General features: G+C 44.0%; 1 protein-coding gene across 3 annotated transcripts in view; it reads left to right on the top strand.

The window, feature by feature from the left end:
• DAB1 (DAB adaptor protein 1) overlaps positions 1–13,864 on the top strand; it is a 414,727-nt gene extending 400,863 nt beyond the window's left edge. For 2 of the 3 annotated variants that reach the window (XM_057744802.1, XM_057744811.1), the window contains exon 14: positions 211–306. In XM_057744802.1, coding sequence (XP_057600785.1) covers positions 211–306 — 96 coding nt within the window. Of the gene's footprint in view, positions 1–210; positions 307–12,680 lie in introns of those variants that run through there. The other variant, XM_057744820.1, reaches the window with a different exon arrangement.
• Positions 13,865–14,579: the final 715 nt, after the last annotated feature.

The following is a 14,579-nucleotide window of genomic DNA, read 5'->3' as shown; positions in this document are numbered from 1 at the left end:
TCTTTTATGTTCAAATGAGCAGCTGAAAACTGTTATCCTTTCATTAAATTGTTACTGCAAGTTCTCACATTTGCAAAAGGGGCATCCTCTAAACGAAGTGCTGCCTCCTGTAAAATAACGGAGTATATGTGTGCATGACAATATGCCCAGCTGTCTTGTATTTTCAGTTACTGAAAAGAAAAAAAAAAGTGTTATCTTCTTGTGTTCTAGCCTGATGGGTCACAGGCCTCATCCAACAGTGATCCCTTTGGTGAGCCCAGTGGGGAGCCCAGTGGTGATAATATAAGTCCACAGGCCGGTAGCTAGATAGCACAGGTCTGGGTAGGTATCTGTCCTTTTGATCTCCCACCCTTAAGCCCTCCGCTTTCCCTTCTGCTTGTTCGTTACCTCTGAAGTCATATCCCTGATGTTCGCTCCATCTCTCCTGGCCTGAGCGTATTCCTGATGTTTGCACCATCCTGCCTTGCCTGGTGTCTGTTTTCCACCGTGTTTATCCTCATGGATGCATGACCTTTGACATATATTGGGAGGTAGGGGTAAAGGTGAGGAGTAGGCAATGGTCATATTATGTTATTAATGATATGTTCTGAGTTGGGGGTGTGGTAGAAGGAGGCATGATCAAAGCCACTTAGTGTGGATCAGTGTCTAAAAGCATCAACATTCTGAGATGGACACATTCTGCCCACCCTGGTTCTTTCTCAGTGAAATATGGTTCAGATGCTTAAATCTTTTAAGTAGTGTGTCACCATGTTTGCCTACACTCCGCAGATCTAAAAAAAAAAAAAAAGATCACCAACCAAACACACCGAGAAGCCAGACTAAGAAACAAAAAGCAAGCAGTGCTTGAAATAAGACTGATAGAGATGTGAGATCACAGTAGCCCATTCAGTCTGGCCACAAGGGGCCCCCGCCCCCTTTCTGACATGAAAGTGGAATTCAAAGCTCAGAGACGTGTCACTTTCGCTTCTGAGGCTCTGCTGTTTGCACCTGTGCTACAGCCTGTGGTTTGCCACCAAACCACTTCAGACTCCATCAGCAGCGACTTCAAGAGAGGTGTACTTACATTTACTAGAAGTGGGTTTTGACACTTGAATTTCAATACATCTGATTTGACAGAAAGAAAGAGGGGCTGATGAAGCGAACTTTCCCAGGAGACAGAAGTACCCCATGTTACCCAGACATGATTTCTAAGGTCACTCCTTGACAAATGCGTTCAATTTTCAGATACTTTTCTAGTTTTCCATAAACATGTAGGACTGCAAGGCCATACCGACAGAGCTCCATTTTTAGGCCTGAATAGCATGGTCAGAACCATTAAAATGGTAAATAGTTTTCACTGTTCATAAATGGATTCTGAGGCTACCTTGGAATCAGTTTCAGTTCATGTGTAAGTTATTTTAATGGTTATTGAAAGCTCATATAGCGTTTTCAAAGTGCCTTTTGTAAATAGATTTTGATTAAGGAGTCTTACACACCGTACCTTTTGCCACATTTCACCTCCGTACAATAACACACCAGAACACACCATGCCATGCACATGCCCATTTAAATATCCAGTCTCGCAAAGGCATTTGGGGAGCTTGTGACATAGGCACATAGGAAAGACAAAAGTTGGAGATGATGGGTGGACATCTTGGGAAGACTCCCCAAGAGGTTTTTCTACCCCTTATAGATGTTTTATTTCACGTGTTCACCTTGCCTTGAAAAATTTGGTACATGAACTGGAGGTGACAAGAGCTGGTCGTCAGCATAATGGCCAACATCATCCTAGAATGGAAGTTCTTCTAGAGAATAAAGATGGCGTGCAGCATTTGCAGATCGATGTTTCACACCCTCATCTTTACCAGCCTGTTCTGCTGAGACAGTCGTAGAGGCTGTTTTGTGGGGCTTCAGCCTGTTCTGAGTTTGATGCTCTGTCTAGAAGCCCAGGCCAGGGCTGAATTGTGGGTGGATGTGGCATGGTCTAGTGGAAAGAACTCACAATTTGGAACTTGAGTTCAAATTCTAGCTCAGCTACTTAAAAGCAGGAAGTCTTGGGCAAGAACCATACTTGCTGTTGAGTCTTGTTGCTTATCTGCTGGAAGGGGCTTATGTATCCATTACGTTAACTGAGATAGCATATGGAGACAGATACTTGGTACTTAGCTTTAAAAATCTGGGCTCTGGAGCAAGAGTAAGTTCAGAATCTGGTGCTAGCACTTATGAGCTATGTGACCCTGATGAGATGTCATAATAATTCTCGATCTTATTTTGAAAACTGAGGGTGAAAATAGTGTCCTCATAAGGTTATTGTTTGGACAGTAGTCACAGGAGGTGATGTGCGTGGAGCACTTAGCACAGCATCCGACATAGAGAAAGCACCCAAGAGCTGCTGGTTGCCATCAGCACCACCAACTCTATCACCACCACCACCTCCATCATCATATATGCTCAGTAAATGTGGCTCGCCACTCCCTTGGATTTTGTACATTTAGCCCTTATGTCCTTATGTTGAATAAATTCTACCATAAGGACCCAGGCCATTGGCTGGGAGGTTTCGCTTTGTACTTTTTATTTGCAGGCAATTAATTTTCAATATGCCTCAAAATAGCTTTGGGAAAAAGGAGAAAGAAAAACCCTACTTCTTAGTTCCCTGGCCTGCCCTGTCCCATAGTCAGAAGTACCCCTGTTAGGGCCTCACTGGCCACCTCTCACTTCTCAAAAAACCGAGCAGCCTTATCTTAGATTCACATATAAATCATAATAAGTAGCTCCCAGCTCCAAAGGAGGGCTGGGCTGTAATCTTCAATGAAGCAATTTTCTCCCTTTGAAAGCTTAGTCTGGCAATTTCACAACTGCCTATCAAGAATCGCATGCCAAGAGGCTGATGCCAGCCTTGCCGACGCACCCCTTAAGACACCCACGAGGGAAGTCCAAATAAGCCTTTTGGGCCTTTCCTTCAATAGCAGCACAAGCCACATTCGATCCTTCTGTCCCCGTCCCATTCACCCATCCACCCAACTGGAAATTTACTGACTGCAATTTCATAGTGCCTTTCCAGGCATTTGGAAAAAGGATACCATGCAGGGAGACTTAAACATCCATGGCTGTATTTTCCCCTCTGCCTCCATACAGTTGGAAGGCAAGAGTCTCAGCCTTCTTATCGCCCTCGCAACCATTATCTCCAGCTGCTTTTTATTAGAAATGCCCGCACAATTCTGAGTAGGTAGGGGCAACATCTGTTGATAAGTTAAAACCATATCGCACCCTAGTAAGAGGAAACAGACGGCCTCAATCCTCTCAGGTGGAAGCTTCAGGGCCAATCTCAAACAGCATTTCTGTTTTAGCAATAAAGGGGAATATCTTCAATTATTTCATGTTTTTCTCCTACCCTCCCATCTGGGAGAATCACATGTCTTTGAAAAGACTGGGTCAACAGGGGAAAAAAAAAAGAACCCAAATAATATTATAATGGCTGGTGTGGGAATGGCAGGTAACTTATACTCCACTGATGTGTTGCTGGAGCAATTTTAAGGGCAAAATGTTAGCTTTTGAGGAGATGAAAGAAAAATGAAAACATTTATTTGGTTAAATAGCTAAGTAAATAAACTGCCTATCAGACTTTCCCAGCTGTCAAGTCAAAGTAGCATCTGTAACAATGGGGAATTGTTTGGTCTGTCTCCCTTAGTAACAATACATATTGCCAGAAATAATGTCACTGTCATTTTTTTAAGACCAATCTTCATAGTGGGAACCCAAGACATATAAAATATTACTTGATGGATTTTTAGTGTTGGGGTGGGCAGGGGAAGCAGAACTTCAGATGCTTTGGGAGAGAGATTTAAAAAGAAAAAAAGGAGGCGGGGGGGGGCGGTGGCGAGGTGGTAGAAAGAAAGAAAAGAAATGCCCAGATGCCCAGAGTCAGGGGACTTGGGTCTTAATTATGGTTCCAAAGCAGGTGACCTTAGGCAGGACCTTAGCTGACCCCTGGGCCCCCCGGTCTCCACACATGGACAAAGATGAATCATGGCAACAGTTCCTCCTTAGGCTCTCCCAGAATCAGAAGATATCATGAGTATGAAGGTGCTTTATAAGCTTTGAAAGTAAAATACACGTATTTGGCATTACTATTACTGTTCTGTTTTTAAATAGAATCACATAACAAAGAGCCTGAAAACAGAGAACCACAAAAATGGAAAATAATCTCACCTTTTCAGGGGCACAGTGCTCCGAGGCAAGTCCAAGCCAAGCTAGTCCGGGAGGTGGATGGGAAGGCCTGGCTGAGAGCAGCGTCGGCCAGGTTGGAGAGATGGGCGTGATGCCCAAGGATATGAAAAGGTGGAATCAGGAGGAGGTTAAGGCTGAAGGGAAGTGGAAGGGGAGGACAAAGAAGGGATGCGCGAGGATGACCCCCAGCTTCCTGCCTGACGGGGGGATCTAGGTGGGGCCAGGCACTGTGCTAAGGAATGCACAGCTGCAGGCTTGAGCAGAAAAAAAGGCCAGTTTACTTTGGGACCAGTTGTCCTTGAGGTGCCCTTGAACTTCTAAGTAGAGATGCCAGTGGACTGCTGGATATGAGCCTCTGGAGTACAAAAGACTAGAAATGGAGGTTTCAATGTGGTTTTCAGCACCTAGAGTCGTGGGCGCAGCTAGACTCCATTGATCATTTAGACCTGAGGCCAGCACTCTCTGTGACTATTTACGCTTTGTGGGCCATCCAGCCTCTGCTACATCTACTCTACTGCACTGCTGTAGCAGGAAAGCAGCAAAAGACTAAAGGGCTAGGCGTGTTGAGTGCCAGTAATACTTTATTTACAAAAGAAACTGGCAGCCACTAAAATGGGCCAATGGGCTGTCGTTTGCTGACCTCTGAGTTAGACCATGCTGTTTCTAGAAGGTAATGCAAGTAGATTTGCATTTACTACTAACAATAAAATAAATTTAAAAATTACTAGCATGTTTATAGCACTTTCATAAACATCACATAATTCAATCCTCAGGGGAATGCTCTTAAGTATTTTTATTATTCCTGTTTCACAAACATGACAGGTAAGGTAGAGAGGTTAATGACTTGTTGAAATCATAAGATTCACATGTAATGGGGATAGGATTTGACTCTAGACCCAGATTAAATAACTTAAAAGCACTCAACCAGGATCAGGACACCTAGGTTTTAGTGGCCTCCCTTTGACTTAATTGCTTGTGACGTGAGGCAGATGGCTTCATTTATGACCTTTGGTCTTCGGTAAAGCAATTCCCACAGACCCTTCTAGCTCTTACATTCTAGGACCTTCCAAGTTGCCCGGGGCCACCCGGCTAGAGCATGGAAGACCCAATCCTCAAATTAGATCTTCCAACATCAGCCTTCTCCCAGGCTGTCCTCACTCCCAGCTCGCGAAGGAAAGGCCAGAAGTCCCTGAAATATGCTGACCTCACTGGGGGTCCTGGTGACTATCCAAGTGAGATCCAGGACCCACTCGTGACCGCCAGGAGCCTACTCAGGACAGGCCATCCTGCTTATGACAGAGAACGGGTATCAACAGCCTCAGTGCCCTCATCTGCTGCATGACAAGGTCAGGAAAGGTGATGTATTGATAAATATGCAAAGCAGATAACTTGTGCCTGTTATTGAGGAAGTGCAGAATTGATCAGAACGTGTGCAGACCCCCTGGGAGCTCCGATTGTGCACTTCTGTGTTCACCAAGTGGGCTTCAGCACCCCGAGACCCCTGGAAGCAAGTGCATTCGGCAGCAACTTCAGTCTCTAAGGCATCATCATTAATCCATCCTGTGTTTTGAAGACTTTCCTACTCTGAAGGCCAGATTTTCAGGCTGAACATGGTCAGAAAGCTTCACTGTTTCCCTTTCCTTTGAATGACAAGGAAAGGAAGACTCCTGCCACTTGTTAATATTCCTTATGTCATATGAGCTCACTCATCACATGTTACAGTTCCGTGATGTTGATGTTACAAACCCCATTGTACAGATGAAGAAACTGAGGCCCAGCCGAAATGCCTTCCTCAGTTCATACAGGTCGTTAGGAAGTTGCTGGGGTCTTTGTGGCTCTAAGCCCCATGCATTTTTCATGGATTCAGGTGGAATGTAGTTCTTTCAGCCTTATTTCCACTCCCTGGTTCACTTTGCCAAGCCAAGAAATGTCAGACCCTGCCGAGCTAGGCCCGAGCGTTGGGCTTAAAGACGCTGAGGCTGAAGTTGCTGCCTAGGCAGGGCGATGCTGAGGACCTCACGCTTTGGCTCACCTCCCAGCTGCAGTGTGACCCCCAGCTTGGCTCGGTGTGGCTCTCACCCCCAGGCTCCCAGGATGGGGCAGAGATGGGCTTGCTCAGCAACTAGATTGCATGGCGCGTGACCTCACATCCGAGACCGCCTTTCTCAGCATGCCGTGTCTTCTCCCCACTCATCATTTGTCTTGGACGTACCTTTGCTCCGTATGGCCAAGCTTTCCAAGAACAAACACAACAAAAATTAAAGGGACGCAAAGTCGTAAGCACAATTTAGGTGGCCTTCCAAAGGGGCTCATTATGATATGGGATCGGAAACTGTGTACCTCACACTTGAAGCCAGACAGCTGGGGACAGGTAGGGGAAGAGAGGGAGTAAGCACAGAGAAGGGGAGTCCAGACCCTGGGCTGCCCTCCTGGCTCTCCACCGTTTCCTGCGGACTTTGGGAAACACAACCCTCACATCTGGGGGCCTCCGTTTCTTCCCGCAGGAGAGAAACGGTCAGACCGAGCGCCCTTCTTGCTTTGGCATTTTGCAGAAGGGGTTGCATGGCAGTGGAGAGGACAGTGGGCTTAGGAAAGAGCGGGGTGTGTTTCCATGAATACTCGAGAAAACAAATCTGGTCTGCAGTGGTTGAGAGCAGATCAGTGGTTGCTGCCCTGGAGTGAAGGGTTGACTGAGCAGGACACAGGAAGTTTTTAGGGTGAGGAAATGCCCTATGGCCTGATTGCTCTGGGGAGGGCCAGATGGGTGTACCTATTTCTCACAGCTCATCAAACTGTATACTTAAAATGGAAACATTTCATTGTATGCAAATTCACCTCAATGAAGTTGATTTAAAAGTAAGAATAGGTAAATTCATAGAGATGGAAAGTAGATTAGAGGTTAGTTACCAGGGGTTGGGGGTCAGGGAGGACTAGGAAGTCACTGCTTAATGGTTACAGTGTCTATCTGGGGTGAAGAAAAAGATTTAGAAATAGTGGTGATGGTTGTACAACATTGTGAGTGTAATGAATGTTCCTGAATTGCATGCTTAAAAATGATTAAAATGGCAAATGCTTTGCTCTAAATATTTTACTGCAATACGAAAGCTAAAAAAGTCACAAACCTGGTTATATCCCAGCTTTGCCCTATGCGGGCTGAGTGACCTTGGACCAGTCACCAAACTCTGGGGAGCCCTGTTCCTCCCTGTAAATGGAGATAGGAATACCCAGGAAACGGACTCTGTGTTGTGCAAGTGAGACCATGTATGTGATTAAGGAAAGCCCTATGTAGACTGTAAAGGTTTCTGTAAACATAAGCTATTATTACTCTAAAGCTGTGACTCCACCTGGTTTCTATACATGAGCTCATACTTCATACTTAAAGTTATCTGCAAACACGTGGGCATCTCTGCCATCCCCAGGGCCCTCCAACCAGATCCTTTAGATTAACACCACATTCTTTCTGTACAGTTTCCCAGGGTGGATCCTGTGCCGTTGTTAGGTTTCCTAACAGCCCAGTTACACTATGAGGTTGTGTCTATAAAGGAGATGGAATTTAGAAAGCCACATACAGATGATTTTTAAGCCTAAAATCATCTTCTAAAAGGAAGGATAGAGCCACATGCCCAGACATAAGGAACCTAACTGTTTTGGGGATACCTCCTCCAGGCTCTGGGCCAATCAATGTGTATTTTCTCATTCAATCCTCAATGAGGATTTCTAGCCTCATTTTACAGACAAGAAAACTGACACTCAGAGGGATTAAGAAACCTGCAGAGAGTTTTAAGGTTTCTAAGTAGGTGACAGTGAGAAGGAGAACAGCAGCCTGACAGCCAAGAGCCAGCCCAGCCGTCACAGCTGGGCCGTTGGTGTTCTGTTGAACGTAAACAACTTCACAGAACATCAGCATCAGACAAGGCACTCTATGCCCGTGATGGATCAGGACACGTTACAATCACTCCATAGCCATGGCTGAGCACAGCAAACGGGAACATTGTCCAAATTCCAAAGATGACCAAACATTCTTCTCTCCTGGCTTTAACCTTGCTCCATGCTTCCTGCCTTCCAGACAAGAATTATTAAGGTAATTATACTCCAGCTTCCTGAAAGCATCTGACCCAGAGAGAAACCTTACTTTCTTGGCCCTCCCCCTAAACATCTAATATAAGCCTAATCCTATAAGAAACCCTTTCTGATCACCTCTTCCAGACTTGCCTATGGTTCCCTTCGTTGTAACGGGTAATAAACCTGACTTGTTCAAGTGCAAGGGTGTTCACGGTGGCCTGTGACTGCAGGCAGTTGGCAATAGGAATACTAGCCTGGATATGCCCGATTTCACACCCATGTACTTGCACACTTTCACTGCACTTCCCGGAAAACAGGGTATTCACCTTACGTCAAAGGGTAGAGGGTTGATTTGTTCTCCTTTTTATTGCATGGTTTCTGTCTGCTTTGTTGTCCTCTAGAAATGAAGATTATTAATATGTCAGATTCACACATGAGCTTAAAGCTCATGTTTGCCAACTCCCAGTAGGAGAAGCAGCTTTCATTCCCTCATTCATACCCTCATACTCCATGTTGATGGTGGGTGCACCTGCCACGCTCCAACCTCACGCTCAGTGAAAGGTGCAGCAGAGCTCCCCTTGTAGATGGCACTAGGAGATGACGTGATGGCAGTGTAGACAGAGGTCTCCACAGGACACTGCTGGAGTCCAGGGGCAGAGTGGTCCACATCACCTGCACTGTCCAGGAAGCCCATCTATTTGGGCTGGTTCTGAAAGTATGAACCCCCAGGTGCAGGACAAGGAGAGGTCTCGAAGGTAGAATGAATTGTCTGAACAGAGTCTCAGGGATGGGAAATCCCATCACGTCGGGGGGACCAGAAGTACAGGGCAGCCTAGGAGAGAGAGGAAGTAGATGTGGCTGGATGGGAAGGAGGAGGCATGTTAGAAGGGCCCCGTGGGCCATCCTGAGGGGTCTGCATTACCCTTGCAGCTTAAGGAGCTGGGAGGGTTGTTCTAAGCAGGAAACCGGCATGACCAAATCCATTTCAGAAAGATCATTCTGACAGAGGCATAAAGGATTTTTTTTAAGCATGATATACGTGACCGCGAGGGTGACTTTTGATTCATGGTCTGGAAGGGGCATTTATTAGCTCTAATGGACTATGAGACTAATGGGTCTTATGTGCCCAGTGAAGGAGCTTTGACCTTACCCTGTGGGTAATGAGGAGCCTTTGAAGGATTTGAAGCAGGGCAGAGATGTGGTCAGATCTGACAAAAGAAAAGAAAAAATACCAGCAGCATGTTATGTTAATGTGTGATTCTATTTAGGCTTTTTGGAATATCGAAAATAGCCTAAAGACCCCATGTGACCTTGCCAGAAGTCAGGTCAGAAACTTCTGGATCAAATGATTTCTTAGCTCCCCTCCAGCTCTGACAGTCTAAGATTCTGTAACAAGGAAGGTAAAGCTATTGCCAAAACGTATAATGCATCAGAGTGTCAGACTTTGGGATTATCTGCTGCTTGGGGTTTTCCACACCACTGCTCCCCTTCATTAGTGGGGATAATTGAGAGTTGACTGCAGTCGTTACCGCTGTTGTGATGGGTATTTGAAGCTAAATTCCGGCAAGCAGGAGATGTGTGAATATTTATCTCAGCTGCAGAAAGTTAATGCAGTGTGGCATTAATTACCCTGTCTGAGCCTGCTGTCTTCTTCTGTTTTTAGGTGTCATTCTCAGTTGAATAAATTAGTTTCCAAAATTAGAATAAAGCAAATGTAGGGTGAGATCAAGGCAGCCTGACTTCTTAGGGCATCCAAAAAGCAGAGTGAGCTGAGAAAGTCTACCCAGGAAAGATGAAGATGCATCCTTATAGCCCAGCATAAGCAAAAGGATATGTTTCCCGGTAGTGGTACTTCACTACTTTACCACTCTACCTGTGCTCCACCCACCCCGCCCCCAGAACACAAACACGCAGTAAGGTTCCATGTTTAGTCTTACCACGGGTATCTGAAACATTTCAAGATGTTGGCGGAGATCAGGTGCTTAATAAATCATCTTGCTGTAGATTTTGCTTGATTTGATTTTGAGAGAATAGAGACAAGGGAGAGTGTTTAGGACAAAGGGATCAGAACAATGAAAAAAGTAGAAAGTGTATCCTAGACATTCATTCATTCAACAGACCTTCACTGAGCACCTACAGTGCTAGGTTCACATGTAAAATGGCAGATGGAACAGGAAAGTGGTAACTCAGAAGAGTGGGCTTTCCTGCTTTCTGTCATCAGATATTTGGAAGAAGTATTACACTTATACTTTACGTTTCCAAGGGTGGTATGAAGTCCCATGGGTGGAAAGCATGGAGGGCCATCTGTTCTTTTACAGAATTGGGTGCCTCAAAGGGTAGGAAGCTCCTTCTTCCTGGAAGAATACAGAGGTGATGAGTTCCAGAAGAAAACATCCTGGACCTGATCTCAGGAGTCCTGGATTCTGTTCACGGCACGGTTACTAAGTAACCTTGTGACTCTAAGGAAATAAAAGCTCTCTTCATTGGGCTTTACATTCCTCATCTGTAAAATGATGCGTCTAAACAAAATTATCTTCTAGCCCATCCCCACTTTACAATAAAAGCAAGCAGGACAATATATTAAATCCATGAGAGGAAGCACAACGACTTTGAGATCACACAACCTCTTTGATTTTCAGTTTTTATCTGCAAAATGAAGATGGAAAGAATAAATGCCACTCCCAGGACTGTTAGTCAGATAAAATAAGACATAAGGGTGCTTTATAAACTCCAAAACACTCTTTAACACCATAGACTGAAGAGTTGTTTTTTTGTTTGTTTTTTGTTGTTATTTTTTTAATGGCAACTGTTATAATAGATGAGAAAAAGCACTGGACCTTACTTACAAGTAGGTCCCATGTCCCAAACTTACTAGCTGTGTGACCATGGACAAACTACTTAACTTCTCTGTGCTTGGTTTCTCATCTGCAAAAGAGATAAATCACCTGCCTTACAACGCTGTTGTGATATTTTCAAAAGACACTGTACTTGAAAATATCTGGCAAGTGCCAGACACACGGGAGAGGCTATGGAATGCCAGTTCAGTCTGTTGGTTCAAGAAAATAAGCAGTTAAAAGGGATCTATACTCATGGCAGAAGGCAGGCTAATATATAAAATATGGCAGAATTAAGATGTCACTGTGTCCATTTAGTACTGGTACAAAAATCCAAGAGTGACAGCATAAAGGTCAGTTTTAACCTATGCATGCCTAAGACCAGAGTATTGATCTGATCTTTTTGGCCAGTGCATGCTGGGCCATGTCAACATGAACTGAAGTCTGAAGTAATTTCAACAAGGCCAAACACCATTTCCCATCTACATTTGGATTGGAGGTTTGTTGTGTCATATGTTGGTGAAAACCCTTGTGTACGTCTTAGGACAGCCCCATGGGTGCAGGCAAGTGACCAGCCAAACCTCAAACAGCTGATGGATGGAAACAAGTCGCAGAAGCTTTTAACTAAGAGCTAATGGCACAATTGCTATTTCTGTTATTCTAAAGTGCACCCAGATGCAGACGTAGAGAATGGACTTGAGGACACTTGAGGTGGGGCGGGGGGGGGGGGCGGTGGTGCTGGGACATAGTGAGAGAGTAGCATTGACATATATACGCTAGCAAATGTAAAATAGATAGCTAGTGAGAAGCTGCTGCAGAGCACAGCAAGATCAGCTTGATGCTTTATGACGACCTAAAGAGGTGGGATAGGGAGGGTGGGAGGGAGGCTCAAGAGGGAGGGGATATGGGGATATATGTATACATATAGCTGATTCACTTTGTTGTACAGCAGAAACTAACACAATAATGTAAACCAATTATACTCCAATAAGGATAAAAAAAAAATAATAATAAAAAAATAAAGTTCACCCAGTCATCACTGCTTGTAGAACCCAAAGAGCAGGTGGAGATAGAATTTCAGCGGTCTCAAGTGGATGTTTGCCATGTTGGAAAAATGTTCCCTTCACTCATGATCTTTGTTACCATGTTCTGAAGACCTGTTCCCAGCAAGCACTGTGCTAGAGGCTTTATTATGTAGTCTCTCTAATTCTCTTAAGAACCTTATAGGATAAACAGTATTGTTCTCATTTCATGTGGGGAAACTGAGGCTCAGAAAGTGTAAGTATCTTGTCCGTATCACACAGCTGGTCCAGCTCTGTCTACTAGACCTTGTGATTTCCCTAACAGGCAGTCAGGCTCAGCTAGAAAACCAGGGGCAAAACTGGGTGAGTTGTTCTTCTTGAGAATAAAAAAGATGCCAAAATGATATGCACCATGATTGAATAATCCAAAAATAACCTAAGGTCATTCATCGTAAACTGTCACCTTTCTGTTCTAACCCCAAACCCTCCTTCCCAAGCTGTCTCAGAAAATCCTATCAGGGCAAGAACAGGTCTCACTTTGTCCCTCTATCCGTAGGAGCTGGAGCCTCTCTATGCGCAGATCAACAGATCTAAGAAATAGCGTCAGTGCGGGCTTGTGGCAGGTGCTTCGGGACTGGCATGGAAATCAGCATTGCGACAGGCTCTCTTGTATTCTTTCACCTCACCTCATCCCACGAAGAAATTCATGATTACCCAATGGAATTCGTTTGGAAGAGGGAACTAAGAGTTTTTGGCAACCACTGGCAGATATCTATGGCAGCACAAAAACAAACACACAAAAGTATAAAAACATCATACCCAACATCAAATCACAAATCAAGCACGTGCTTACCTGACAAATACTCTAAGCTCTCCTAGTGTGGGTTTAAGATGACCCAGCCTGCGAAACCATAATTCTGTTTTTATTTCTCTACCTGTTGACCACTGTAAAGACATCAAATTTGGAGTGGCAGACCTCATAGCATTACATCAGGGTTGGCAGTGACGTCCTTTAGGCAAAAGTAAGAGGTCCTCCGTCACCACAAGACCATTATCCATATGTCTTTCCACATAGGATGCTTTATTTGCATCGTTCCTCAAGGCCTGGCCTGCCGTGTTTTCCCCTTTCTTTGTCATGTTTGAAAATTAATGGGTGTACAAATTTTTGTATTGCTTTCAACTTTTTTTAGATATTGGTGAAGAAATCTAACTAGGAAAAAAAAAAAGAAAGCCTCATATGAAATGAATTAACTTGAAATCACAAGACAAATAAGTGGTTGGTGATTCTTCTTGATCAAGGATGTTGCCAAAACAACCCTTTAGCTCTTCTGCATCCTGGTGAAGAAAGACAGCTTTCGTTCGGCTTAACTTTCACTCTGTGAGTAGGAAAGGACATCGAATCCCATTGATGAGAAAGATGAAAGATGCATCTGATTTCCTCAGAAGCTCTAAACTCTAAGTCCAGTAAAATGAGATTTTTTATTTTTCCGATCTCTTGCTGCTGTGATGCTATGCAGACAAGTGTCTTCTCCATGTGCCATTTTCAAAGAAAAGTCGTTTGCCAAATAATTCTGGTACAATCCTGGTAATGTGGTTTGGGATCTTAAAAACACTTTCTAATGGAACAATGGTGACATGAATATTCAGAGTTACAAACTGATTCCATAGTCATGATGGTTCATCTCTCTTTTTGTACATCAGAAAATTCAAATGGGATTTTTATTTTATAACTTGGAAAAAAAAAACCTTACCATGAAACTCTTTAAATATTTAAGGGAAATGGCTTTAAGGAGTTCTAATGAAAAAAAATTGCCAGTTTTTTTTTTTGTAAATATAAATGTTAATGAAAATGCTTTTTAATAATGCCATTACACTGTAGAGAAGGTAGCAGATTGAGCGCAAGATGTGACAGACTTGATGGATGGGGCTTACTTTCCAGATGTCACTCTGGAACATATGGTAGGAAGCTGGAGTTCAGGGACAGCTGGCAGGAGCAGTCAGCCAATCAGCAGCTAGTGATCAGGAAGGGAGCACATGACTCTATCGTCTCATCTAAGCCTTTCGACAGAGTACCGGCCCTCTGCGTAAAACGAGAGAGAGACAGTTCACGCTCTGAAGGCCTGTGCTTCAGATTCTGAAACTCCCTCCCACCTCTCCACTCCCACCGACCCCTATAGACATCACTGGACTGTTTGTACGTGAAACAGAAGAGTTTAAGCTTCCTTTTTTTTACATTTATGAGACAAAAAGTGCAGTGTTTGGTTCGTATGTTTAGCACATGATTTTCATAAAGAATCTATATATTTTTGCCCTACAGAGAATTGTTCTACAGGTCAAATGTGTTTTCCTGATGTTCCTATGCAGTTACAGTATGTTGAATTTAGTGGTTTAACACTAAGAAGAAAACTTTAAAGAATCATGTGATGAATTGGATTGGGGGTGGGGATGATTATTC

The sequence above is a fragment of the Hippopotamus amphibius genome, chromosome 1 (assembly GCF_030028045.1).
Source record: "Hippopotamus amphibius kiboko isolate mHipAmp2 chromosome 1, mHipAmp2.hap2, whole genome shotgun sequence".
NCBI classification, from domain to species: domain Eukaryota; kingdom Metazoa; phylum Chordata; class Mammalia; order Artiodactyla; family Hippopotamidae; genus Hippopotamus; species Hippopotamus amphibius.
Note: the sequence above shows the minus strand (reverse complement) of the source record. Positions and strands in the feature narration are given on the sequence as shown.